Consider the following 27,722-nt stretch of genomic DNA (forward strand, 5'->3'; position numbering starts at 1 on the left):
TAGCCTATTCCTACAGCAGATGGGGAGTAAATCACTTCTAAAGTATTTTCAGAGAAATAAAATCTCAACACTTGGTTATTTAGTGTCCACATTGGATAATGTAAGTCATAGTAGCATGATGCATAAACACACTAAGAAACTGTGACTCAGACTCTGACACAGACCTATTCTTGTTTGCATAGCTTGTGGCTAAGGCTTCTCTTTCTTTCTTGTAGAATTAAGATCACCTTTGGGCTCTGAGACACCCCACATGACTTTGGAGGGATTGAAGGGTCCTTCAACTCAGCTTTCTGTCCGCTAAATGAGAGTTGAGCCTTACCCCTTCGTGCCTTTTCATAACTTATGCTACATAGCTTTGGTGTGGAATTTGCCTCCTCCTTTATATAAAGTTCAACATTTGGTACAAACACCACCGATTTCAGCTGAGCCTTATAATCATAATAGTAGAAGAATGAAATATTTGTCTGAAAACTCAGCTAGATGTAAATTAATGGATTTTGTGGCCTCTCAAGTTTAAATAGCTCCTCATTTTCTAGTTGTCTGTCATCTCAGTAAACGTCTTGGTCTACTGGTAACCACCTTACTAATTCAATGGAGGAAACGGAAACCAAGCTCTGCTGCAGTGACAAAGAGGAAGCTTTCAAAACAGAACCACTATACTGCACAGGAGAAATAGACTTCACAGCTTCTGGGAAAAAACGTGGAAAGGTACAGCACTGAGAAGTTTTAACCCTTTACACTATTGCTGTCATTCAGCTGTTACTTCTTGGCATTAAATGAAGAAAGTGTAACAGTGACGGTCAATGTGCCACCGCATGAGGCACCACATCATATTCAAAGTAGGGACCATAACCCCCTGAACATGAATGTTATTTAAAATAAGGACTATTAATATACAGAAACCAATCACTTGACTTGCACTGACATGCTACAAGTACAGTTGATCACTTCCTTCTTTAACAAAATCCAAACAAATCAATTATGTGCTCAGCTTCCTTAATTTTGCATTATTTCCTTGTTTTAATCTCTTTCTGCCAGATTAATCCCCATGAATTTCAATATTTTAAGCATACTTTTGAGCTGTTTCAAGACTCTCCTTAAAGGTCTCCCTCTCTGTTCTGCTAGTATGCAAAGAGGAATTCACATGGACAGACCCACCTCCTCACTAGTTCCTTGCATACATTAGATGCTGGAGCAGAAGAATTTTGTAGGATTAGAAATCTACCTTGAGATTTTTTTTCATTATAAAGTCTTAAGCACAAAGCTAAAATATTTACAGAAGACATAGAAGCAACAGATTCACTTAAGGTGTCCTTGGAAAACAGACATGAAATCAGGCAAATATTTCAGCTAGTGCAGCAACAAGAAACACCTAAGAAACTTTTTGGCTTTGCTAGACTGCCATGGAACTGAAAGCAGTTCAAGAGGAACAGCAGCATTAAAGGAAAATGCAATTTGTCAGTCTGCAACAGAGAATTAACCCATAAAACTGTCCAAATTTAGTGGATTTTTACAGAAGCCTGCTAAATTCATCCTAGTATTTATTTCTCTGTCAGGTCATGTCCAAATAAATTGCTCAAATTTTCCTTAAATAACCAAGTTGTTTTTAAATTTCTCTCTGCATTCAGCATGAGCAATACCTCTACTGTATCCTACTGTCTGTCCCATTGTTACTCAGTGGTTTTGTTTTGTTTATTGAAGTTTATTAAGGTCCCAAATACCATTCATCCTGGAATTATATTCGAAGTTATGCTCAACAAATGGAAACTACCTGCTCCCAATTTGGTCGTCTCTTTAGCAGGGGAAGAAGAAAATTTCCAGGTGAAGCCTTGGCTATGGGACACTTTAAAAAAAGGACTTATAAAGGCAGCTGAAAGCACAGGTTAGTGCTTTAGACTTTAAAGAAAGAATTTATATTCCTATTGGAGTCTCACACCTAGCATCTGGTGATCTTTTAATGTCAATCAGCCTTCTTACATGATTATTTTTGGGAGTTTGAGGCTTTGCTGCATCAACCTACAACCTGTATTAGAATAGCTTTAAAAATGAAAATTATTGTATGAGAAATAGCAAAAGCAAGTTATTTCAAACCAAATTACTTTAAGCAACCATTTCTGAAGTGTAAAATTACCGAACAGTGTTTTCCTTCAGATATGACACTAGAAAGACAGCATGAGATGAGACCAAGTATGTTGTCCTTCTTTGGTGCCATAGCAAAATAATTCTTAAGAACACATAGCAATTTGACTTCAACAGGAGTGAATTTAGGTAAAAAATAATAATTCTTGTTTTCCCCATTCTCACTTTTTTAGGTACCAGTCAAAATCATGTTACAATAGTTTTTTTGAAGATCATTTTCTTAAAAATCTAAGACTTGAACGAAATTCATTAGTAAAACAGCATAAGATTGGACTCAAGATTAAACAAAAAAACCTTGGTATTATAACATAAAACAAACCAGCTCACTTTCTCCCTGGCCATTCGCAAAAATTATAAGAGTAGTGAAAAACATTTAAAACCAAAACCAAGACAATTAATGTCTGGGCATATGCACAGAATGGGCTTTCATTTAAGATTACATCTTTTTTTCCTTGTAAAATGAGAAAAAAAAAAAAAGAAAAAAAAAAAAAAAAAAGAAATTACCTGCAAAATTAAGTAAAAATATCTGTAATAATTTCACAGCAAGCTCTTGGTTCAGCTTCACTGGTCCAGATAAGACTGTTTCACTTTTCGTAATGAAACAGCCTAGACTAAAGCTGGTTTTGGTACTTCTGTACCATACGGATATTCTCTATCTCCATCTGCCTTCAACACTTAAGACTGGACAGCATCAAGATCCTTACGCATCTGAAAGAGGTTGGTTAGCTATTTACACAGGGTTCCCCAAATTCTTTGTCACCATAACAATACTGTTGTAAATTCTGCAGAAGAATTCTGTTGAATTCACTGTCCAACACACAAAAACAAGAAAATGAGAACACTGGTTTAGACAGGTTATAGCCAAGCTCTTCTGCTGCCAGTTCTACTACTGGAACTGAGTCCTCAGTTCAAGCCAACAACTTCCTCTATCCTGTCCCTTTGATGTTCCTTATGCAACAAGCAGACCTGCTTTGTGTAGTGATATTTCTGCTCAAATTTAGACAGTAAGTGACACTAGACCAGACACAGCATTCTTGGGGAGCACATTGACATCAGAGTAAAGATGGCAATATTGTATCATATGATATGTGAAGCATGTTTGCTTGGGCATATAATTTCTTCTTATTTTCCTTTTTAAAGTCTTACATACTTTTTATGTATTTAATTCCAGAAGTTACAGTCCATCAAGACCTGTCTACAGTTTATCTATCTGCAAAAAAAACCCTTAAATCCATTACTCCAATTAATGTTACTTGACACACAAACATGTTCAATTTTAAAGAAAGTATCTAACCATTTTTAAAAATTGATTTCAGGTGCCTGGATTTTTACTGGTGCTTTACGTGTAGGAATAACAAGACACCTAGTGCAAGCAGTCCGAGATCATGCACTGGCCAGTACTTCATCCGAAGCCAGAGTGACTGCCATAGGAATAACTTCACTGAGAAAAATTCAGCACAGAGAAATTCTGGACAACACAAAGGTATTTTTCGCTTATTCTACTCATGAGACAGGACTGTCCAGAAGTAAGAGGTACACAAAATGTGGAAGTAATAGGCAGAACAACATTGATCTAACTTAAAAACAAAAGTGGAGGTTTAGAGTGTGTTTGGAGGGAAAAGAGAAATAAAGAGCAAGAAGAACAGCTAAAGTCTAACGATTCTGTGCCCTCTCCACTCAGTATACTTGGCAGCAATTCTCCAAGTATCCAGTAGGTGACAGCATTAGATATAAGCTCAGCGACCAGAGCAAGAATGAACAAGAAAAAATCATGCATCATAAGGCTCCTTTAATACTTTTTCCTTGTCCACTTACCACAGAAGCACTTACTCCAAGCTTCGTAAATACTGTAAAAGGTATACTTTCTGCTACAGAATACAAGCCATAAATATTACAAGACCAAATTTTCTTAAGTAGTCATTGAACTGGTGTCTAATATGCAAAAACTTGCTCAACACACCAGGCCAGAAATGCTAGCCATGGAGGATTTAATCTAATTATTGGGAACTCTAGGGACTTCACAATTCAGGTGAAAGCAATCAAAGTTCAGGGTGACAAAAAAGCTAAGAACAAACTCACAAATAAAAAACCTCACCCAACAACACATTTGCTGAAAAAGTCAAGACAAGTTGATGCTGAATTAACCTGGAGGCGGAGAAAACAAAGTTATGGCATGACATTCTTGTCACTGCTTATACAGTCTGTCCTAAGCAGAGTATTATAACAATGAAGTAGGTGTGTCATGACAATGAATGACAGTTCCTCTGTGCTGTTTTACTTCCCTGCAGGAGCTAAGAAACAATTGACACACACAGCCCTTTAAACTCACACCTAGTTCTTCTCTCAGACAGGCTAGCAAGTACCAGCTAGCAGCTGGGAGACTGCCAGATCCTATCAGCAATTTATTAATAGTCACTGGGTTTCCCCTTTCTCCATTCTTTTTGCCGAGGACGGCTTCTGTGCAGGTGGGACTCTGTAGCTGGAAGACTTTAAAGCATTTGTGAGGCTGAACTAGTCCAAAAGGACCACAAATGAAAGGTTTTGGTTAGTTACATTCATGAATTTTGTTCAGTTGCTTTGGCAAATGCAAACTATTTCACCTGCTTCCCAGGCTAAGTGGTCGAAATGTACCTGGATCTTTCCCAATCAGCAGCTACAAAGCAAGTGCACCAATCCTTATATTGCATTTTCACCCCTTTAGCTAAAGGCCAAATTCTTTGTCAGAAATATTTCATGTAGAGTGTTTCTGACACTGTGACTTCTGGCACTGCTTCTACCCAAAAAATTCTGATTTTAGTCAGTAACTTTAAGACAAAGGAACTATAGACAGCAATGTTGATCTAAACCCAGTTGTCTTTGTACTTGGCACTAACACAAGCAGCTTGTTTTATAAAATAGAGCTAACAATCCACATTACCAAGGAGCAGAACAACCCCTGAAGTCAGCATATCCTTCACATCTCTTCTGTGTTAACGGTATACTTTAAACATTATTGAAAGATCACTTCCACATTTTCAGAGAATAAACATGAAAATCCCTGAGGGCCTTTGTTAAACAGCTGTTGTACCTCCAGGTCCTAATCAAAGGCCAGATCTTTGTCAAGTAGGCTTAATGTTACAAATCAGCAACATATATGCACACCCTCTGTCAAAACAAAACTTGAAGACAAATTAATAGTCAAGAAGCTTTCCCCAACAAATGAGAAACAGAGCGAGAAGGTAAAAGAAATCTGTGGCACTTGCTGTTTGTAAAGGACATGAAATTCACTGCTTTTTTTCTGGGACAGCTTCTGATGGCCCCACTTTTCCCAGAGCTGCTGACAAGGAAAGACGCTATAAAGAACATGCCTGATCATAGCCTTTTTCATGTTGCTTTGAAGGAGACTTCCCTTCTGCAGCATGACTATATGCAGCTTCATTTCAGAAAGCCAGTTAGGGACATGCTATGCAGCGTGCTCAACTCTTCTACCCACAGCATGAAGGAACTTGCCCCTCTGGGTTACTTTATGTTTTTGTGCATTATTAGTGCTGCTATGAGCTGCTGGTGATATGTTTATTTCCTCTCCAACATCAGCCTTAGCCTTGGCTGTGGAGAAGAACCTGGATAACCCAAAGGCTGCAGGAAATGGAAAAGAAGCATAATAGAAGGAAATGCAGATTTTAAACAATTGCTTTAATTTGGCTTACTTGCAACAGGACAGTGATTATGAAGATGAAAAAGAATAACAACAAGGCGTTTACAGCCTGGCTTGCTGTTAGGAATGGTATATCAAAGTGAACATGTAACAGTGGGACAGAATGATTTATCATGGAAGTAAGAGGAGCTTGAAAATGGTGTGTGTAGCACAATCCTTAGACCATATGTAGCATAATCCTCAGAAGATTACAAGAGAGGTTCTGTTTTATCTAGACAGTGATGTTATGCAAAAATTAATGAATAAATGGTTTTGAGATGTAACACCCCTCGCCTAAAATAAAAAAATATTAAGTTTGCACTTTCCTAATGTCTTCCTGTCAGTCACTTTTTTAGGATGCAATTTCCAAAGTGTAACTGTTAGATCTCATGTAACCCTGTCAATTAAAAAAAGCTGCATTTAAATTCATACAAACATACAGCAGGCTAACTTACCTACTGGGCTACTGAAATGAGTAGGTCTGCCCTGTTTATACCAGCTGAGACTTTAGCCCTCAGAGACATTACAGCTTCATCCACAGTTCTTTGGTCTCATGCCCCTTTCCATTTGTCCAGCAAACATTTCCAAAACCTCTGGATGAATGCCTGTGTTCCAGAGATGATGGCAAATATCACTGTATTTTGCAGAACCCAAAAGGCAAACTTCAGGGAATTCAGCTTTCAGTCCTGTCACTTTTCAGAAGGAACACATTCTCCTTTTCTACCCTTTTCAAGAGTCAAGTGTCTCAAAGATGGTGTGCTCTCTCATGACACACACAATGCAAAAATGGAGATAAAGCACATAAAACTATGGACTGTATTTTGCAGGGAACACTAACATCTCTCCTTCTCTCTCTAGAATGAAAGTCTTGTACGCTACCAATCAGATGATAATATCCAAGGCCCATTGTATTCCCTGGACCACAACCATTCCCATTTTATTTTGGTGGATCACATAATACCAGATGAGCCAGATGCAACTACTAAGCTACGTCTCACCTTGGAAAAGCATATTTCAGAGCAGCGTACTGGCTATGGTGGTAAGTAGACTCTATATAGTCATACTAACTTGAATAATACTGACGTTACAGTTATACTTGTGTGCCTCAACCTTAACAACAAAGGCAAAACCAATTCTGAAATTAGGCAATCATCTACATAGACAAGATCAAGTAAACACATTTGTCATTATGTAAGAGGCAGAACTAAAGTGACTTCTGAAGTTGAGAAAGCTGCTCTTTTAACCAAAAATCCTGAGAATTAGAAAGTAGCCTCATTGTGCTTGCAAACCAAATCTGACTTGAACAAGTCTCAGTGGAACAATTTTCTGTCAGAAAATGCTGATTCATTTGACAAATATTCCACTGGAACACACTAAATTCAGTAGTATCTTATATACACAAAAGTCGTTGATTTAAGCTCATTTATATTCAAGCTCAGCAAAGCTATGTGACTTTGCTGAAGTAAAACACTTTAATAAGGTCAAGTAGAATTTCCCTATTTCAAAGAATACTGAGAAGTTATTCAGAGGAAATTTTTGATATGCTGAATATTCTTTGCAATTAAGGACTTCCCACCTTCCCACCACAAAGTCAGAATCCACACCCCCTACCCCTCCTCCAGCTAAATTTTATCTGATTTTATGGTAAATGAAGAATATCCAAAGCCATAAATATTATCTGGAGAAACCTATAGTCATAGAGGTCACTCTTCAAACTAGAGCATCACCTTATTGAGAAATGGCACTGCTATGCCATTCACTAAACCAATTAATTTACTTGCCAATCATGTCCTGGCTATAGCTCAGTTCTACTTTATCTCTGTAGTCATCCCACAACAGATACGAATACTAAGTGGCAATCTGTACACTGCTCTACAAAGGCACCTACAAAGGGAAACATCAAAAAATTGTTTGAACCAAATGCCTTTTATCTTCCAACTGAAAGCAGCATTCATCTCATAATGCTGCCATTTTGATCGTGCTTTTAGGCCAATCTAGTCACCTTTGGGTTACAGAGTTCAGCATTTACAGTATAAACCATCTAGAAACATGTGGGTCCCTGTGTGTGGGATGCCTACATTGTTTCTTCCCCTGCTGCCATGACATGTTAAATATTTCATTAGCATTTCTTCTAAATGTATAACATGTAGTTTCTCGCTACTCATGTGGTGAGGGACGGAAGCACTAGTTCCCTCCGAACTAGGGCTGAGACATAGAGCATTCACGGAATGCGGGTCAACAACAGATTTATTGCGCAGTTACAATTCCTTATATCTGCCACCTAAGCACCTCCCCAGGGTCAGCTGGTTCCTGTCCCTCCTGGCAACCTCCCGTCCGTGCACCAATCCCTACATAAGATTGTTATTAATAAACACCACATTAGACTGCACTGAATGAAATTATAAACTGTTTAAGCAGAGTAATAAGAGTTGATAGGAAACATGTACTCTGTATCTGACTCATCTTACCATAGCTGGTCTACATAGCCTCTTCAATTTCTTAAATCCTCCTTCTATCAGGCTTTTCTCCCAGACTTCACTACACCTTGCTGCACATGCAAGGCACATGCATTACATCTGGGACAAACTGACAGCTTTTTACTTCTAAATTTATCTTAATATTAATAATGGTAGCTGCCTTTCTGAAGACTTAACAATCTTATCCTGCACCCTAATGCAGCTCCATTATTCCACTATTGATCACCTTAGAATCATAGAGTCATAGAATAGTTAGGGTTGGAAAGGACCTTAAGATCAGCTAGTTCCAACCCCCCTGCCATGGGCAGGGACACCTCACACTAAACCATGCCACCCAAGGCCTCATCCAACCTGGCCTTGAACACCTCCAAGGATGGAGCATTCACAACTTCCCTGGGCAACCCATTCCAGTGCCTCACCGCCCTCTCAGTAAAGAATTTCTTCCTTATATCCAATCTAAACTTCCCCTGTTTAAGTTTGAACCCATTACCCCTTGTCCTGTCACTACAGTCCCTGATGAAGAGTCCCTCCCCAGCAGTAAATAAACAAAGAAGTCAACAGTGCTATGACATACAGAAGTGCCAGTATCTCTGTTTTGCAGCTGAAGTGTACTGAGTTGAGAACCAAATGGACTGCTTGCCAGGAATCATGCGAGACATGCAAGGCAAAGAAGGTGCCTTTGTCCTGAATCTTAGACTAGGACTTGATCTGCTAAGTTGCAGTGTTATTTATTCTCTTCCTTTGCTACCTGCTTTTGCAGTTGCCTGCCTTCTGCAGGCTCATGCTCTGGTAGGTACCAGAACAGCACATAACAGGAGAAATACTTTCAACGGGTCAGCAAAACCACAATAGTTTTGTGAAAGCTGTTAACCTTTAAAAATTAAACCATCTGTTTTACAGGAACAGGTAGTATTGAGATTCCTGTGCTTTGCTTACTGGTAAATGGAGGACCAGACACACTTGAGGTAAGTAGCTGTTAGTAACTTTAGAAAAATAAATTAACTTGTGCTGACTAATTAATAGGAAATCTTGCTGGATGACAAACACATGTACTGGCACTTTCCATAAAGTCAAAATTCAAGTCTATACACCATTGAGAACTCAGTTCTGTTAATGTTAAATTTGCCAGTATTTGTTTGGAAGATATTCTTCTTTTCAAATAGGCACCAGCTGACCATTAAAGTTTCCATTGCCAGGTTATACAGTGAAAATAAGATATCCAAAACAAACCCATAGAAGCCATCTCCAGATTTAGTGAGAAAGAAACACTGTGCTATTACTCAAGATCACCTACAAAAAAAGATTAATCATTCACTGCTGTCCAGCAACAGTGAGACCACTGTCACAGAGCACAGAGGAAGTACAAGACCACATTTGCCAGATATGCCATTTAAAACTATAGTGTCCTAGTTCCACTGAGCAAAAGTACATTGCAGGATAGAAGACTCAGGTGATACCTGTTAACAATTCCATACCTTCTCCAGTGAAGGATCAGTTTTGATTTTTTTTCCTGAGTAGTTCTACAACATAAGGAACCTATTAAATAGGAAATACTCTTTGATTTCTATTTCTTTCTTACTGGTATTTTATTTTGCTCCTTTGTAGCAGCTTGTATGTCCACATGGCTTTTTTTAGATGATACTCTCAGATGAAAAGGAATATAGTACCTTCAGAGAGATGTTTAACCATAATTTAAACTTTCCAAATGATGAGACTCTGCCACACAAGCTGGTAAACTCTTTCAGAATGACTGATTTCTGCTGATGTTTCCTAGTTTCAGTTTCCAGTCCTGTATCTTGTCAGATCTTTGTCAGCTTGACTAAAACACACACTGGTATTAGGAATCTCACTGTTTACATGAAGATTATGTTACCTCTTGAGCTTTTCTTCTAAGAAGCTAAATACAGCAGTGTTTTCTGTATCTTGGGTGTTGAAAAATCGCATATTACAACCTATAATCTTCTTTTCAAAGTTGTAGAGAACAATGAAAGTGACTTGGAAACCAAAGGTGACTGGCTGGAGCTACCCAAAATTTACATGTACTGGGAATGGATAGCCGATTGAACTTTTTTAGGATATCAATTTCTTAAATAGAAATTGGATAATACACGTCAAGGACTGCAACCGTTGTTAAAAACAAAACACTAGAAGAAACAAACCCTATACAACAAGAAAGTCAATAATTAGATTCTTAAAGTCTCATTAGCTTCTTGCATAATTCCAGAGTAAAAAATACTCCAGAGTTATAAAATTGGCAGCAATACTCATTGTTGCAATTATGATACCATGGCCTCTGCTTCCCTCTCAACAACCTGCCTGACTCCTTCTAATTGCACAAGCAATAGAGTTATCAGCCTTTAACTCTTGTAGCTGCTGTGCTTCTGTGTTTTTTCTCCTGTGGCGCAGTGTTGTATTCATACAGGCAAATTCCCAATTTTTAGAATGTATGACCAGGTTGAGCAGTCAGAAGAGCCTGCTGGAGAATTTCTGTATAGTGCTCCTCTTGCACTTGACTATGCTGACACACAAACTGTAGGGGAGAGGGAGGAAGGGAAGAAGTCAGGGATAAGGAAGTTTTATGTACTGTTTGTCCAAATCAGGTTGTTTAGCTACTCAGCAGATGTGTCATGAAAGAATCATAGAATCATAGAATAGTTAGGGTTGGAAAGGACCTTAAGATCATCTAGTTACAACCCCCCTGCCATGGGCAGGGACACCTCACACTAAACCATGCCACCCAAGGCCTCATCCAACCTGGCCTTGAACACCGCCAAGGATGGAACATTCACAACCTCCCTGGGCAACCCATTCCAGTGCCTCACCACCCTCTCAGTAAAGAATTTCTTCCTTATATCCAATCTAAACTTCCCCTGTTTAAGTTTGAACCCGTTACCCCTTGTCCTGTCACTACAGTCCCTGATGAATAGTCCCTCTCCAGCATCCTTGTAGAAGTATAGCCAGGGACCTATACATGGACAACCTGCTACAGAGTCAGAAAACTCCTGATAGCTTAAAGGAGTCTGGAGTGATGCCATAGTGAACCTGGTTTAGGTATGCATTTATTCTTAGTGTGCAAGAAACCCTTATTTTTAATAACATTTTCTTTCCATGTATGAATTCTAAAAATGTACTTTTTAAACTACAGAGAATGTGCAGCAGTCTGGAAAATTCTACTCCCTGGCTTATCTTAGCTGGGTCTGGAGGTACAGCTGACATCTTAGCTGCATTCATGAATGACCCGCAGCTTGTCATACCAAAAGCTGTTGAAAAGCAATTTAAGGAGAAATTCCCTTCAAAAAGCTTCCTGTGGAAGGACATTCTTCAATGGACAGCAACAGTGAGCTCATACGTTTCATAATTATGTGCATCATGTTCACAAGTTCTCTCCAATCATTTCTAGGTTCACTAGTCCATTCAGTACAGGTTTGACAATTAGCTGCCCAAAAGTTTGGAGGACTCCAGTGCTTTGACACTAGTGTCATAGAAAACCTCTCTAACATTAAAAGCAAGTGCTCAGTTGATTGTACAAAATACTTTGTCCTAATGATTCAGCTGAACACTTAGGGCTCTGTTCTTCCTTAGTTATTTTCTCAAGTCATAGCCAGCACCAAGGAACCCCATAGTTCTGGAGAACATGAAGTATTATTTATACTCCACAGCTGTGGAGCTTGTGCAGCTGTAACAGAAGAGACCTAATTCATGGTTTACAGCTGTTAAATGGAAACTTAATTGTGGATAAGCACTAATAGATTAAAATGAATGGAGGGTGTTTAGAAATTATCTCATCTATTGTCAGTTATGCGTGTTCTTAAAAAAATGAAAGAACACCCAGATTCACAGATTTTTCCTAACAGTTTGTCTTGAGGTACACTTGCTAGACTTGAACCAGCAAGTGTTTAGGAAACAAAAAAGCCCAACACTACCACCACTTAGAGATTGTTTTTATGTGAAAATTAAAGAGCTCTCTGTGTCTCTGAGATAAACCAAGTCCACTTCACCTGATCCACTACTTATTCTTTGCAATGCCTGCCATAAACCTGAACTCTAAAAGTTGCACATATTAATTCCATTAGGGAGCACTTTCCCAAATCACTAACCCAAGAGGATGGTAGGGCATCTAGAAGCAATATTGCCAGATGCTCACAAAGTCTCAGTGCAGCTGCACTGAGAGAAAGAAAACTCAATAAATAGAGAAGCAGAAGAAAAGAGTACTGTATATATCAATATTTGATGACTTTTACTCAAAGAAGATTTAGAGACTATGCTTTTAAATAAACAACTCTGAAAGCAAAACTTAAATGTCAAAGCAGGAAAAGGTAAAACAAAAGTAGTGGTAGGCTGGCAACAGGATGACTGTGAGTCAAATAAGAATGTGAGTTAAGGAAGGATCTTTTAATTAAAGAACTGCTCTGGTTCTCAGTATATCCAAGTTTGGTACCTCCTATCCTGCTAGGTGATTTTGGAAAAGTCAATAACTTCCTCCTTGCCTTGGGAATTATTTATAAATGGGAAACTAATAATGCTTGTCTTCTTGCCAAAACTCAGCATTGCAATTAGAATCTGAGTTTTTGTGAAATACTGTATAGGCTCTTAAGCATTAATATACAGCAGTAGGACAACACATAAAAGTATTTTTTTCATCTCCCAATAGATTCAGAACATCATTTCACACCAACATCTTCTAACTTTGCACAACTTTGAGCAAGATGGTTCAGAAGAACTAGACACAGTCATTTTAAAAGCTTTAGTAAAAGGTAAGAACAATAGACATAACAGAGCATAATACTTGTCTTTTTCTATATGATAAATGTTTTTCATGTCTAGAGCAAGTTCAGTTGGCTGTTGGATCAGAATTAATTTCTGATGCAGAGTTCTTCTGTTTGCTTATTGACAGATTAATTGGGATGGTTACCATAGCTCTTTGTAAGCTTGCTTTAAAACAGTGCTCACATTTTAATCTCATGCTATTGTATAGCACTATTTTAATTGCTCCTTTATTTCACTACTTTCTTCTCTTAGTAGTAGAGGTTCTAGAAGAGCTGAACCACTAAAACACACACCCCCAAAGAAAAAGCCCACCAAAATCCCACCAAAACCCCTCCTCAATCTCCCCCTCAAAAAAAACCCCCAAACCTCCAACCCCACTACCCCCTACCCTCCTCAAAAAAAAAAAAAAAAAAAAAGGCATATATACCTTAGTGACCTTAGTTCCAGAAACAATCCATTTCTCCTAAATTTGAGTGGGGAGAGGAGGAGGAACCAATGGTGACATTCTATTCAAATATGCTAATTGAAACAAGACAAAACCAATAGCCAGTCCCATTCCCACACTTTCTGCAGGTTCTGCAGGCCTGGATCGCTCTTAAAATCCTAAAAACATTCAATGTTTTAATAGAGAATTAATCTAGCAAAAACTAATATTTTTAATATTAATATTTCTTAAGTTGGGGGGGGAATGCTGTGGAGAGTTCCTGTTTAGGGAAGGAGAGCTTGTATTGCTAATCAAATTGCCAATGCTATATTAAATTAAACAGAACAGCTGTAAAGTACTGAGTTTATTTGCATTTTCTATTTTTGCCAGCCTGTAAAAGTCACAGTCAGGAGGCTCAGGAGTATCTGGATGAATTGAAGCTGGCAGTGGCCTGGAATAGAGTGGACATTGCTAAAAGTGAGATATTCAATGGTGACGTGGAGTGGAAGGTACCAGGTTTTATTGTCTTAGAGGACAAACAGTGTATAATCCAATGTGTACAGGACACAAACATCCTGATAGAAAGCTTCCATTTTTAACACTACCTGCATTCTCCACGAAGAGATTCAGCAGTGGTAGTATGCTTTCTTAGGCTGTTTGTCTTTCTGGTCCTTTATATGAAAATGGCTAAAGACAGAGAAATAATTCAGTGGTCATGGTCCCTTTCTTGAACACTTTGGGGGCAAAAATCTCCCTCCCCTCTCTTCTGTACAAATGCTTGAATCAAACAAACATGAACTTGCAAAGTAAAAGCAACATGCAGATATTACTGTTAGGAAATGGTAGGAAGAATATCACTGTTTCCAACTGCTGTATAAATGCCCAGAGCAGTTAACACCTAAGATCACCACAATTCTTACAGCATGCTGTTTGTGTTGAAGTTTTAACATTAATGCTTACACAGACATTTTGTCACAGAGAAATGAAGAGAGTTTTACCTCTCTTCTTCTACCCACTGCTGAACTGGGGGAAGACACCATGTACATGTCCTCATGTTGAATCTTACCTCCCTCCTCATCCATCCATGATTATCCAAAAAAACTTTTTTTGTTTTTTCCCCTTCCTCAATCTAGTCCTGTGACCTGGAAGAAGTGATGATGGATGCTCTGGTCAATGACAAACCAGAATTTGTAAAATTATTTATTGACAATGGGGCTAACATATCCGAATTCCTGACATATAGTCGTCTGCAGAGGCTCTACTGTTCCATTTCTCAGAAATGTCTCCTTTATGAACTTCTCCTGAAGAAACATGAAGAAACCAAGCTGACCTTGACAGGCCTCCCTGACCAACATCAAAAGGAGCAGAGAGAGAACTGCCCACTCTTCACTCTCAGTGAGGTCTCTAGAGTTCTCAAGGATTTTCTCCACGATGCATGGAAACGTTTCTATCAAGACCCCAGATATGGAGGCAAGAAGAAATCAGTGAGTTACAATTTTCTGTCATAGGCCTGATCCCCTGCAATTAGAACTTGTAAAGTTTTATCTAGGTCAGGCCTTTGGGGGGAGGGAATGGAAGGGAAGATGAGACAAGCAGGCTCTTCAGTTTCTCATTCCTTTTTCAGCTCATTATTATTACAGCTAAAATGGTTTGATCTTTTTCTTTTCAAAATTTAAAAGGAAAAGAAAGTAATCTATAAGGTTCTGATTCCTCTTTCTCCCCCTTTTCAAGTGGGGTTTTATGCAAGGTTTTTCTGTACCTTGAACTAGTGCTGAGATACAGCCTCTGTTTCGGGACCTGCAGAGGCACCTGTATCTCATGCTCTTCTAGTGCAGCTTCCACAGACTGTTCATCATTCTAACACCTTGCATGTGGAGAATTTTGTTGATCTTACAAGCCCCATGTACATAAGAACAGTTTCAATGAAAGATATACGGGGAATACAAAAAGATAGTTACGCTTACTAAGAAGTAATTGGACATAAAAATAGCAGTCTGCATTTATCATACAGAACCTCAAGCAGAAGTACTTGAAAGACAGCATTTTCTAGGAAAAAAGACAAGCAGGAATAGACTATGCAGTACATGATATTTGCCTTTAGATTATTATAGCTTTGTTATTGAGTAACTTAACACATAGCCAAAAATAAGAACGATTGTGTGAAGTGGCCCTGGCAAGCACCCTGATCAGCACCCTGGCCAACACATGACAAGGATAACATGTGGTGGATACCACTGTAGAAAGGGATGGTGCACAGATGTCCACAACTGTGCAACAGTCTTAACGTTTTTGCATTTTGACAGCGTACTTAGCATTGAAACTCTTAAGCACCAAAGCTTTTGCAAGAGCATTGGAAATCAGTTTGGGCAAATGATTTAAAAGCAGAAAGAGGTAGAGAAATCTCATTAAGACCAGAGTTCTAAACAAACTAAACAATTAAACCTTTGGGTATTTGCCAAGTTCTAGTTAAATCTTAAAACTAGTTACATTAAAAAATAAGTTGAAAAAAAAATCATAACTCAAGAGCTTCACTCACTTTTGCTTTGATAAAGCTTAGCTAAATCAATGAGAAAAACTAACTTTGAATCTAGTCAGGATTTCTTTGTTCAGAATTCGGGGCAATACCTTTGAAGTAATTAAGCAGACTCACAAATTTTACATGAATAAAAAATTGCTCCTGAAATCTCACTGACCTGTGTGGCTTGGGCAGTAAGTGAGCTAAATCCAAGTGCTATAAATAAGGGCCAATTCAGATACTAGATCACCCTGCTTACTAGCTGGTTTAGTTTTAAAGCTTCTTTCAATGGTTGCCACCAGTGACTCAATCCTGTTACCACTGACAACAGAAAGGAACTAGTGGTTACAAAGCCTCATGTGACTTCTGGCATATCTTTGACTCCTGCAAGGATTTCCATGCAACTTATTTGATTAAATAGCTCACTACAAACTGAAGGTTTAAAAAAAACCCCACAAAAAAACAAAAAAAAAAAAAAACAAACCAAAAACAAACCCAACAAAACCCCAACAAAACCAAAAAACAACAAAACCCAACAAAAAACAGAAACCAAACCAAGCCACCAACACCCCTCCAAAAATGCCATTAAAATAAACTATGTGATTCTGTTAAAATTTAAGCAATGAAGAAATATATATTCACAAAAACTTTTTATTAAAAAAAAAAATCTACTCCAGCTGCTTCTAATTTACACAATAGATGTAAAAGCAGGTTTTAAATACACTTAAATCTCAGAACTTGATCTCAGCTGCCACACTTCCTCTGGAGAGTTTTTTCATCAAATATAAGCAGTGCTCTACTTAAAATATTCCCCATATGAGGGAGAGGCTTCTCAAAGCAAGGACTAAAAAGAGGGTATTGGCGTACTCTATTCTTGTCCTGTATAGGACCTTGGCGAGGTTTATTTCTGTTGCAATAAAATGCCTTTTGTTCCCTTTTCTCTGAAACCATGTCCTCTGTGGCAGCTGAGCAGAATCCAACAGACCTGAAGGCAATCTCAGATTGGTTAATCACAGGTTTGTGTTGTATGATATTACACACCAGCAGTGAAACTCTGGCCTTAATAAAGTCAATGAGAGCTTTACCATCAATTTCAATAGGGTCGTGGTTTCATCCAGAATGTTCTCACACATATTAAGTTATATCGGGGACACAAAGGTCCTTTGATTCAGTACAGAATGAACTAATTACCTCTCAGTTCTACAGAAAAATCAAAAGAATATGAAGTAGCTGGCAGTGCTAAGAGCAGCTTAGATCATGTCATTTGCATGGAATGAGACTGCAAAGCAGGTTTTAATTTCTATAAACCATATTTCAGGAGAAAATGAATACAAAGCCATTACCTAGGCCCTTGGATATGAACCAGAAGACTGAAAATCCTTGGAGGGATTTGTTTGTCTGGGCAATACTTCAAAACCGGCACAAGATGGCAAACTATTTCTGGGCTATGGTAAGCTTCGAGCTGTAGCTGCTTCAGGTGAAATGTCGGTATATTTCAAGTATATGAGAAGTTTTCTGCTCAGCCTTACAGCTCATACAACAGACAGATTTGTTTCTAAAATATGAAATGATGTGGTATTTATAGGGCCTTTCATCTCCGTGTAGTTCAGCAGAGGCCCAGAGGGTCTGACAGAGAAAGAAGGCAGAGCAGCAGCAGGTGTAAATAAGCACAGCCTGAAACACTGCTAATTTACTTCAGCTGCAGAGCTGACCCTCTTCTTCCTTGCAGCAGATGACTCACCACTTTCAGTCTCAGGTTTTGTTCCTTCTACAATAGGTCAACTGTTTGGGTCTTTGTGATCCAGAGGGAAGACAGTGCAATCCAGCATCTTTAGTTTACGTGCTGTATACATAGGGAAAAACAGCATCACACTCTCAAAGGCTGAGCTTCAGGCTGGCATAATTGGCTCCTGTTTTACAATCCTCCACAACCAAGGCCCTGTCTCATGCATCTGGAGTACTTCCCCACAGAGTCAAACACAGTTATCAGACTCCATTCCTGGGCTTCCAGACAGCTGCAGCTGGCACAGGGCAGGAGGTCATGGGGAAGGACAAACTGCATACAGCTCTTCAGCCACTGAGTGTGTGTGCACATAGACACATCTGCACCTTGCAGGGCTTTGTACTTGTGGAGCTTTATTACCAGAAGTCACGTTTTTCTGCTGCGTGCCACTGCCAGCCTTTCCCATATATCCTTATGGAGCTTCTCAGCAAGGTAGCTATGAGACTGTTTTGCTCTATTTCCACAATGCATTCTTCTCCTTTCAGTCTTTGAACTGAAAGGAGAAGAATGCTCAAATCAGACTCTTCCAAGATCAATTAACCCCTGAAGTCTCCAGCTTTATGGGCACAAGAACTACCAATACATGGTTTACAATTCTAAAATACCACTGAAACTGTTGTTTTGATCAACATTTTGGACTTTCAGGTCTCTATTTGAGGGAAGTTTCTTCAAAGGGAGACATGCACGATTTTTTTGTTGTTGTTATTAGGTGTGTTCCTTAGAGAAGTCTTCCTCTCCCCAGTTCAGAAATGCCTTTCTGTGGATGGTAACAGCAGTACCCCTTTCAATTCTTCAGGGTCAGGAAGGTGTAGCTTCAGCTTTGGCAGCCTGCAAGATCCTTAAAGAGATGTCCCGCCTGGAGACAGAGACCGAAGTAGAACGTATAATGAAAGAGGCCAAGTATGAGCAGCTTGCTGTTGGTAAGCAATATCCCCTTTGTAACTGCATCAAAAATTTAAGAAGTAACTGCCATTGAAAGGCAAGCAAACGAGAAAGATACTCTCAGCTATGAAAGTCAACTGTCATGAAAAATTTAAGAGCCTTGTAGCACAAGCAGTTCCAAACATTCAAATACCACATAAGAAGGACTTAAAAAACAATCATTTTGGGAAAATCAGCAATCCAAGACTGGTTCCTGGGATGCATGGAAGAAATTACTCTCCTGCTGCATGTTGGTTTTAAGTGTCTGAATTTACAGGACGCATTACAGTGATGGGCAATACAATAACCAAAATGCTTCCAGCCTCACAGCAGCCTGGTTTTCCTGCAATATCAAGCTTGCTCTCCAAGGGCCGCTAGAGCAACAAATTTTAAGGTCTGTCTTTGTTGCTAAAAATAATTCAACATTACTTCATCCAGAAGAGATCTAACTGCACAACAAAACTGCAGCGAGGCTCAGACTGGTTTGTCAGCAGGGAAGCCACCCCTCCCTACAGCAGTAAGCATTCAGGTATTGCAGATGCCTGAGTGTAAAGCCCTCTCACCTTTACCTGGTTTTATAACAGATGTCTGCACACAAGCTTCTCTGCTGGTCTAACTGCAATCCAATCCACACCTGCAGGTAGCACTGCTGTGAACAGAGGGTTTTAAAGTATGCCACACATGGAAGCACAGAGGCTTTCTTTCCCCTTAGAGCTAGTACATCAGGCAGCTGAAGGCTAATGCAGATATTGCCACATTATTTATACACAGATCACATTTTCTCCTCTTCTCACAGGGCCTTTATTATTTACAAAAAATAAAAGGCAGATTCTCATATAATCACAAGGCTCAAGTAATTTAGTCATAGAATTACAGGGCCTAATCCAATACACAGAAGTCTGCTCCTTGGCTTTTGTTAAGTATTAGATCAGATACTCAGTTAATTTCCTGCCTGGATGACAGGTCAATATTACATAAAATGAATATTCTTTAAAAATTATAAATACCACATCAACTGCAACAGAAGTCTGTATATCAGCTTATTTTACATGAACTTGATCCTTTCCCCAGCCCTCACAGTGTGTAGGTGAGGCCAACAAGGTGTAGGCTATCCTAGGTAAGGTACTGAGACGGTCAAGTGAATCAGCAGAAGGAAACCAACACAAGAAGTCAAATCTTATCTAATGAGGAAACCTTGACTTTCTGGACTGTTTATCTCAATTTCTGAGCTCCAAGACCACCTTCTCTGGAAACAATTATACCACAACATTCTACCAAGTCTAGTATTATTTTATGTCAGATAGCTATGTCTTAAACCCAAGGATTTGTTGGCTACTAGCCAAAGATGAGCTGTTCCTTTTGTTTAGTCTATTCAGGAGACTGGGGGCAACGTGGCAACTCATCCTTCAAAGTCTGAGAGGATCACCCAAGAGATACAGTTTTGCTTGATATTGCCTAAAGCTCCATGTGAGGCAGCTACAGATGAGGGACTATAACAAATACTGTCATGCTGCCAAGAATTTTTTGTGAAAGAAAAATTTCTTCTCATCTCAAACAACAATGCGGAAAAACAAAACAAAACAACCCCCCAAACCCTCCCCCCCCCAACGCCAAAACCCAAACCTGTTAGAGGCCCCAGGCTGAGAAGGAAGCAGATAAAAAAAGGTGATAGATTTACTCCATACCTTTCTGCAAATCATGGGAATTTTAAAATTACAGTGATTTTTTTCCATCAAGGCAAATCTATTTCATCTGTACACACATGCATAAAGCCATAGGGACTTACTCTTGTCTCCGGCATCATTACTCTCTCCCTCCCACCTCCTCTTATCTCTCTCAGGCTCTTTGCAACTGTTTCAGCCTGGCAGAAGTCTCTGGTGAAGCAAGAACACCTGGCAGTGCCCAGGCTTTGCTGCCACCATGCTGCACCTTACACACATCACTATCTTGCCTTACTTTTTTTTTTAATTACAAGGTCTGTTTGTTTATGTTTCCTTCATTTGACAGAACTGTTTAGTGAATGCTACCACAACAGTGAGGAGAGAGCATTTGCTCTGTTGGTGAGAAAAAATCAGTACTGGAACAGAATCACCTGCCTTCAGCTGGCTACAGAAGCAGATGCAAAGTCTTTCTTTGCACACGATGGTGTCCAGGTAAGTTTTACACCCCCTTTCCTCACCACCTTTACCCCTAAGGCTTTTAAGCATGATGTTGGATACAGAAGAGGGTAGAACAGCAACTGAACAGCCCCATGAAATGCATTCCCTGAAGAGATATTCTTCAGAAAGGGGGCTCTTCCCTTTCCCTGGCATCATACGAAGAGTACGTTATACTGCATCCTTGACAAAGCAACACAGTTCCTCCTTTCCCCTCCCTTTCATCCAAATGGCCCACAGACCAGTGCACTGAGAAGGTTTAGCCTTTATTCCATCCTGTGGTTTTTATGCCTTGCTCATAGAGAAGCATCAGGAAAGCACTTTAACTATGCCTGAGGCATAATGAAGCTGCTCCAAGATGTGAGGTAACTCTGTTCAGATTCAAGGAAGAGCTCACTGATAAATTAAATTACTGTTTAGCTTTGCTCTCACAACCCGACTTCTCTCCACAAAGCTAAATTAAGACTGATGGTGCTTTTAGCTCCCAGTGTCTGACTTGCACTTTTTTACTACTTCAGATCTTGCTTAATTCCACTTGACTTTCTGTTCTTTCCACTATTCTCTTCACAACTCTCTGCATGCTTAACAACAACTGTAGAAGGACGCACAGAGCACCTGTTTGCTCTGAAGGTCTGCCTGCTCTTAAGGTATCCAGAGCATTCACTGTTTTAGGAGCCACAGAACATAGGTGCACTTCACCTGCATGTGTGTTTTGTTATGTTAAAGCCATCTCTTGTTTTGTTGACTTTCAGGCCTTCCTGACAAAAATATGGTGGGGAGACATGTCTACAAACACACAAATCCTGAAGTTAATCTGTGGATTCTATTGTCCTTTCCTAATCTTCACAAACTTAATAGCATTCAGGTACAAACGTAACTATTTGGATGCAAGAGAGAAGGGATGAAAAATAAGGCATATAAAACATCCAGACTCAACATTTCTCACCTAGTGATAAAAACAGTAAGATCACTTCAGACTGTCAACAGGAGGACTGCACCATTATTGAGCTAATCAGTTTTCTATTGGATTGAGTGATTTGTGTTAGTACCTATTCTGATACTTATAAGATTAATGACATGGTTTCACATAGATCACTTCTGTTTTGCACAATCCACAGACAAGCCTGCTGCAATTCTGTCAGCTCCAGATTCTACAAAGTAATGTGTAAACTCTCTCCAGCTATAGCACCGTCTCTTTCTAGATTTGGAGATACTCGCTTTAAACCTCTGTATCTTACCTATTTAAACAGAGATCCTAAAGCAGCATCATCAGCCACAAGCCTTGATAAGCGTAACTCAAGCTTAACAAAACCCACAGAACTAGCATGAAATCAATACAGATTTTCAAATTCAATGTCTTATGAGATCTCTGTTAATTTTTGGCAGGCATAGCTTTGGAATTCATAGTTTTCAGCTTTTTGCCAGACTGAAGATGATAAAAACCTCCTAATATTGTGAGAATCATATATACATCATCAGAATCAGCATGTGGATATGAAATATATGTTTCTTAACTGTTAAACTACTAGAAAAGCAAAAGGAAAACTTGTTTGGTGCTGCTGAGTTAAGACTTTGCTTCTGTCAGTATCACTAAAGATGACCATCTTGTCATAGTGGCTGCCAGACTCACAAAATCAAGTAATTTAATGTGAAATTTTGGCAGAGTTTTCACAGAAATGTTTAAATTATAATTCATAATCAAAGTAAGCCTTTCCAGATTTGCTCTGTTGAGAATATTTTTTGCCTCCTTTCCCTGGAAATGCAAATGTTGACACCATGTTCCCTGCTGTTTCTGGCATTTGCTCTCTTAATTGCTGCTAAGAGTAACTAGGAATGGAGCATTGTGGTATTGCCTTCTAGGACTGAGGGGTTTATTTCTGCTAAATCCTAAGTAATTTGAGGAAACCGAGCGTCCTGCTTCATTTTTGTGAAGTATGCCAGTTATCACTTCTCTGAGTCTTGTGAGTGACTTCAGCCTTCTCCTTACAAATAAACAGAGACTTTGCAGAGGTAAGGATTGTGCATTATTTGATAGCTTCTCAGTGGAACAAGTCCAACATAAGTACATGCTAGCAGTTCGGTATGAATGCCAATTGCTAACCATCATCTAATGAGTTTATTTCCTTACAGTGAGGAAAAACAATCCAAGAATGAGCCAGAGCCTTTTAGAGAGCTGGACACTTTAGATACAGAGAGGACACTGCTTTTTTCCAGGGGAGAAGATAGGTAAGTTTAAAACCATTAGTTAACATAACTTTTGTGACAACAATCAGAGAACAGGACACCTCTCATGGATTAATGACCAGCTACCAATTAGAGCAGCTGAAGGACCAAGCAATTCATTATTACTCACAAAGTGCTATGCCTTTGATTACTGCTGTTGTTGCTCTCTAAAAGCAATATAGAAAATATTCCTGGAGACACGACTTTCCTTGTTCCAAGAAGGTAATTTCTACAGAACAAGGAATCTACTTAATACCTGGGGAATAACAAAATGTTTCCTGAGATTCCCTCCAGCTCATGATGGTTGATACACATTGGATTTAGGAACTAAGCCCGTATCAGATTACGGAGCTGAGCAGGAAGAAGGTTCCCAGCAAAACCTTACATTGTTTAAATGCATCATTACGTACTTTTCTACAAAGGCATCAACAGAATCATTTGCAAGCAACAGTACCTGGAAATTTTATATAAAAGTCAGTTTCCCACCATACTAGTGCTCTTTGTTTGTGTCTTGAAAGATGGGCCCTAAGGAATCTGAAGTACAACAAACTTATGAATTAGAGGCAACATTACGCTAATGGGTAACTGGGCACAAAGATTTTTGTCAGTTGCTTTTGGTCACAGATCTGCGATTCAGAACTTAAGAATGACACCTACCTGTGACACACACTCAGACCAGGAGGACCTAAGTCAGGATAGGCAGTCTTTTGATTAGTACGAAGTCCTCTTAATGGCTAAATAGCCACTTGTATTAAGCATATGTTTTTCAACAATTTAAAAGAGAACTTCAGAAATACATGAATAATGTGTAGAGAGGAAGTATCATCCACAACATGAAGCGCTGGATCAAGTCAGAGTTACTGAGTTCTATTTTTAGCTCTGGCATTAAACTGCCAGTATGTTCGAGAAAATCATTAGTTCTTCTCTGTCCTCCCTAACCTATAAAATAGGCGTAAAAGCATCTGCCACTTGGGAGCTATTTGTAAGCAATGTCAAAGCACTTCCATATCCTGTGTGAAGTGTGGTTTGGTCATTACATTGCGCATTCCAATTGCTATTATCTTAGCAATTTATTTTAACAAAGAGGCTGACCCCTCCCAAATCTATTTCAATATCTATTTCAACAGTAAAGCTGCGATTATGTTTATGATATTAGCCTGTTACCATGGGGATGTGTCTTAAGATGCCATAAATTGAGAGGTAGTACAGAATCAGACACATAGGAAAGCCTGGCTGTGAGGAGAAACTTTTCCTTGTAACAAATGTACTTAATAATTACCAAGAATGTCAGGGGAAATGAAAAACCAGTGAAGAGCTGTGTATTTTTTGTGAGGTGAAACTGAAGACATATCCTAGTGTGCACATACTTTGTTAGAGATCACACCTCTCAGAGTCAGAATCACAAAATTAAAGATCCAATAACATCCTTAGCTTAAATAGGAGAGCAATTTCTGTGGAAACAAAACCTCACACTAAAATCAGATTCCTATCAAATACAGGAAACCTGCATTTTCTCCACAGGATAATTTCCATTGCCAGTAGATAGCACTTCATGTTCCAAAACACAGCAAAACCAGGTATACAGGTCAACTTTTCATTCAGTTACCAAAATACTTCCATAACTGCAAGTATTGCAAGGTTGGATTGAGACTGGATTATAAAAAAGGAATTGTTTAAAGTCAAAGCAACAACACGAATTTCTGCATACAAGCACTCCAAGAAATATTTAGAGCTAAAATAATTAACTGACTTGCAAATTCCATTGGCCATTTGCTTTTCCTCCTTATTATATAGGATGGCCCAGTTAGAATTAAACTTCGCTAGGGACATGAAAGATAACAGGAAGGGATTATATAGGTACATTGTGAATAAAAGACAAAGGACAACGTGAGCCCTCTCTGGAAGCTATCAATCTGGAGAACTGGCTAGCCTGGATTTAGAAAAGGCTGAGGTTCTTAATGACTTCTTTGCCTCGGTCTTCACTGGCAAAGGCTCTGACTGCACCACCCAAGTCTTGGAAGGTGGATGCAGGGACTGTAAGAATGAAGACCCCAGGCCTACTGTAGGAGAGGATCTGGTCTGAGACCATCATAAAAACCTAAACGTACACAAGTCCATGGGACCTGATGAAATCCATCCACGGGTCCTGAAGGAGCTGGCGAATGAAGTTGCTAAGCCACTGGCCATCATATTTGAAAAATCATGGCAGTCAGGTGAAGTTCCCGATGACTGGAAAAACAGAAATATAACCCCCATTTTCAAGAAGGGGAAAATGGATGACCCCAGGAATTACAGACCAGTCAGTCTCACCTCTGTGCCTGGCAAAATCTTGGAGCAGATTCTCCTGGAAGGCATGCTAAGGCACATGAAAAACAAGGAGGTGCTTGGTGACAGCCAGCATGGCTTCACTAAGAGGAAATCCTGCCTGACCAATTTGGTGGCCTTCTATGATGGGGCTAGGGAACTGAGAACAGGGGCAGAGCAGTTGACGTCATCTGCCTCTATTTGTGCAAAGCTTTCGACGCTGTCCCGCATGACATCCTTGTCTCTAAATTGGAGAGACATCAATTTGATGGGTGGACCACTCGGTGGATAAAGAACTGGCTGGATGGCCGCACGCAAAGAGTTGTGGTCAACAGCTCAATGTCCAGTTTGAGAGACCAGTAATGAGTGGTGTCCCTCAGGGATCGATGTTGGGACCGGTCTTGTTCAACATCTTTGTTGGTGACATGGACACTGGGATTGAGTGCGCCCTCAGCAAGTTTGCCGATGACACCAAGCTGTGTGGTTTGGTTGATACACCGGAGGGAAGGGATGCCATCCAGAGGGACCTCGACACGCTTGTGAGGTGGGCAGATGGCAACCTTATGAAGTTTAACCATGCCAAGTGCAAGGTCAGAGCAATCCCAGGCACAGTTACAGGTTGGGCAAAGAAGAGATTCAGAGCAGCCCTGCAGAGAAGGACATAGCAGCAGCCTTCCAGCATCTGAAGGGGGCCTATAAGGATGCTGGGGAGGGACTCTTCATCAGGGACTGCAATGATAGGACAAGGGGTAACAGGTTCAAATTTAAACAGGGGAAGTTTTGACTGGATATAAGGAGAAAGTTCTTTACTGTGAGGGTGGTGAGGCACTGGAATGGGTTGCCCAAGGAAGCTGTGAATGCTCCATCCCTGGCAGTGTTCAAGGCCAGGCTGGACAGATCCTTGGGTGACATGGTTTAGAGTGAGGTGTCCCTGTCCATGGCAGGGGGGCTGGAACTAGATGATCTTAAGGTCCTTTCCAACCCAAACCCTTCTATGATTCTATGGTGAAAAGAAACCAGCTCAGTTCCCCCTCCTTGTGCATTTGCACAGCATTTGTACTACATGCAGGAACGCAATGAAGTTACAAATAAAATTAACACAGCAAAACTGAAATAACAAGAATATACATTTAAGTCTGATGTAACTGTTTTTCAAAACCTTCTTTCTAACTTTAAATATTTCTGCTACTGTAATGTCATTCTGACTTCTGCAGCCTTCCTCCTTGCCACCCCCAGCATCTGCCTGTTACTATCTTAAAAGAAGCTTGATACAGACTAACACTGAGCCTATTCCAATGAACTAATTTCAGGAAATCATCACCAAGCCTGTATTCTTCTTGTTTTGCAGAGGAACTGGTAAATTGGAGAAGCAGAATCCTCCTGAAAACACAGCATGGGTGACATTCATGTTTATTCGATGGAGAAAATTCTGGACTGCCCCTGTAACTGTATTTATGGGGAATGTTATAATGTACTTTGCTTTTCTGTTTCTATTTACTTACGTCCTTTTACTGGACTTCAAGCCACCTCCACCTGAGGGTCCATCTGCTACAGAAATTATACTTTACTTCTGGGTTTTTACACTGGTCTTGGAAGAAATCCGACAGGTCAGTAACATATGATATCTTAGTTAATAACATAGTGAAACTTGAAGCAATAGTTTGCATAGATTTGCAATCTGCATAACTGTACAAGCTTGAAGACTTCAAGTATCAGGTGTAGTTTTGTATAGAAGAGCAATACAAAACTTACCTTATCCAAAACACTCCACCTCTCTCAATCAGAGCAAGCTCTTCCTCCACCATATAAATCTGTAGCTCCACCTCTGCTCTTCCATTCTGCTCCAGCCAAAGCCAAGTCAAGTGGGCTGCTATGATTCAGGTGTCCTTCATTTCACAAAGCATCTCTGATTTCACACCCCAGAACTAGGTTTTCCCACCACAAATAATGCAAGTTGGAAGTTATATTCTACACCTGGGAACACGGCAGCCAGCCCTGCACCACTTTAAGAGATTCTTCCACACTGGGGACTTGTTTATAAAACATAAGCAAATGAATTCAGATTATTTGTTTTTTTTCCTAAAATGCTTCTCAACTCAAAAGATTAGCAGATAACTTTTGGTTTGCTTTTTTTAACTTAAAAGAAACAAACACAAACTTAAAAAAAAAAAAAGAAAAAAAAAAAAACCACCAAAACCAAAACCCAACCAAACTAAAAAACCCCAACAAAAAAAAAAGCAACAAAAACTTCTCCATTACTCTCCCAGTAACTGGCTTTGGAATGTCCTCAGCTCAACAACTGAAATAATGTGTGAACAATGGTGCTAGTGTGTTGCCAAC

The 27,722-nt window shown here is 39.5% G+C and overlaps 1 protein-coding gene across 1 annotated transcript in view; it reads left to right on the top strand.

The window, feature by feature from the left end:
- Nucleotides 1-591: 591 nt before the first annotated feature.
- Nucleotides 592-27,722, top strand: part of TRPM5 (transient receptor potential cation channel subfamily M member 5) — a gene marked incomplete at its 5' end in the record, with an annotated part of 42,436 nt that continues 15,305 nt past the window's right edge. Inside the window, 15 exons of the mRNA XM_080617862.1 lie at nt 592-708; nt 1,702-1,882; nt 3,456-3,622; nt 6,671-6,851; nt 9,190-9,254; nt 11,435-11,626; nt 12,941-13,043; nt 13,871-13,989; nt 14,614-14,964; nt 17,314-17,445; nt 18,575-18,698; nt 20,707-20,852; nt 21,608-21,720; nt 22,986-23,081; nt 26,731-26,989. Of these exons, the coding sequence (XP_080473988.1) occupies nt 592-708; nt 1,702-1,882; nt 3,456-3,622; nt 6,671-6,851; nt 9,190-9,254; nt 11,435-11,626; nt 12,941-13,043; nt 13,871-13,989; nt 14,614-14,964; nt 17,314-17,445; nt 18,575-18,698; nt 20,707-20,852; nt 21,608-21,720; nt 22,986-23,081; nt 26,731-26,989 (2,346 nt within the window). The remainder of the gene's footprint in view (nt 709-1,701; nt 1,883-3,455; nt 3,623-6,670; nt 6,852-9,189; nt 9,255-11,434; nt 11,627-12,940; nt 13,044-13,870; nt 13,990-14,613; nt 14,965-17,313; nt 17,446-18,574; nt 18,699-20,706; nt 20,853-21,607; nt 21,721-22,985; nt 23,082-26,730; nt 26,990-27,722) is intronic.

This window comes from Psittacula echo (assembly GCF_963264785.1).
Source record: "Psittacula echo genome assembly, chromosome: 5".
Taxonomy (NCBI): domain Eukaryota; kingdom Metazoa; phylum Chordata; class Aves; order Psittaciformes; family Psittacidae; genus Psittacula; species Psittacula echo.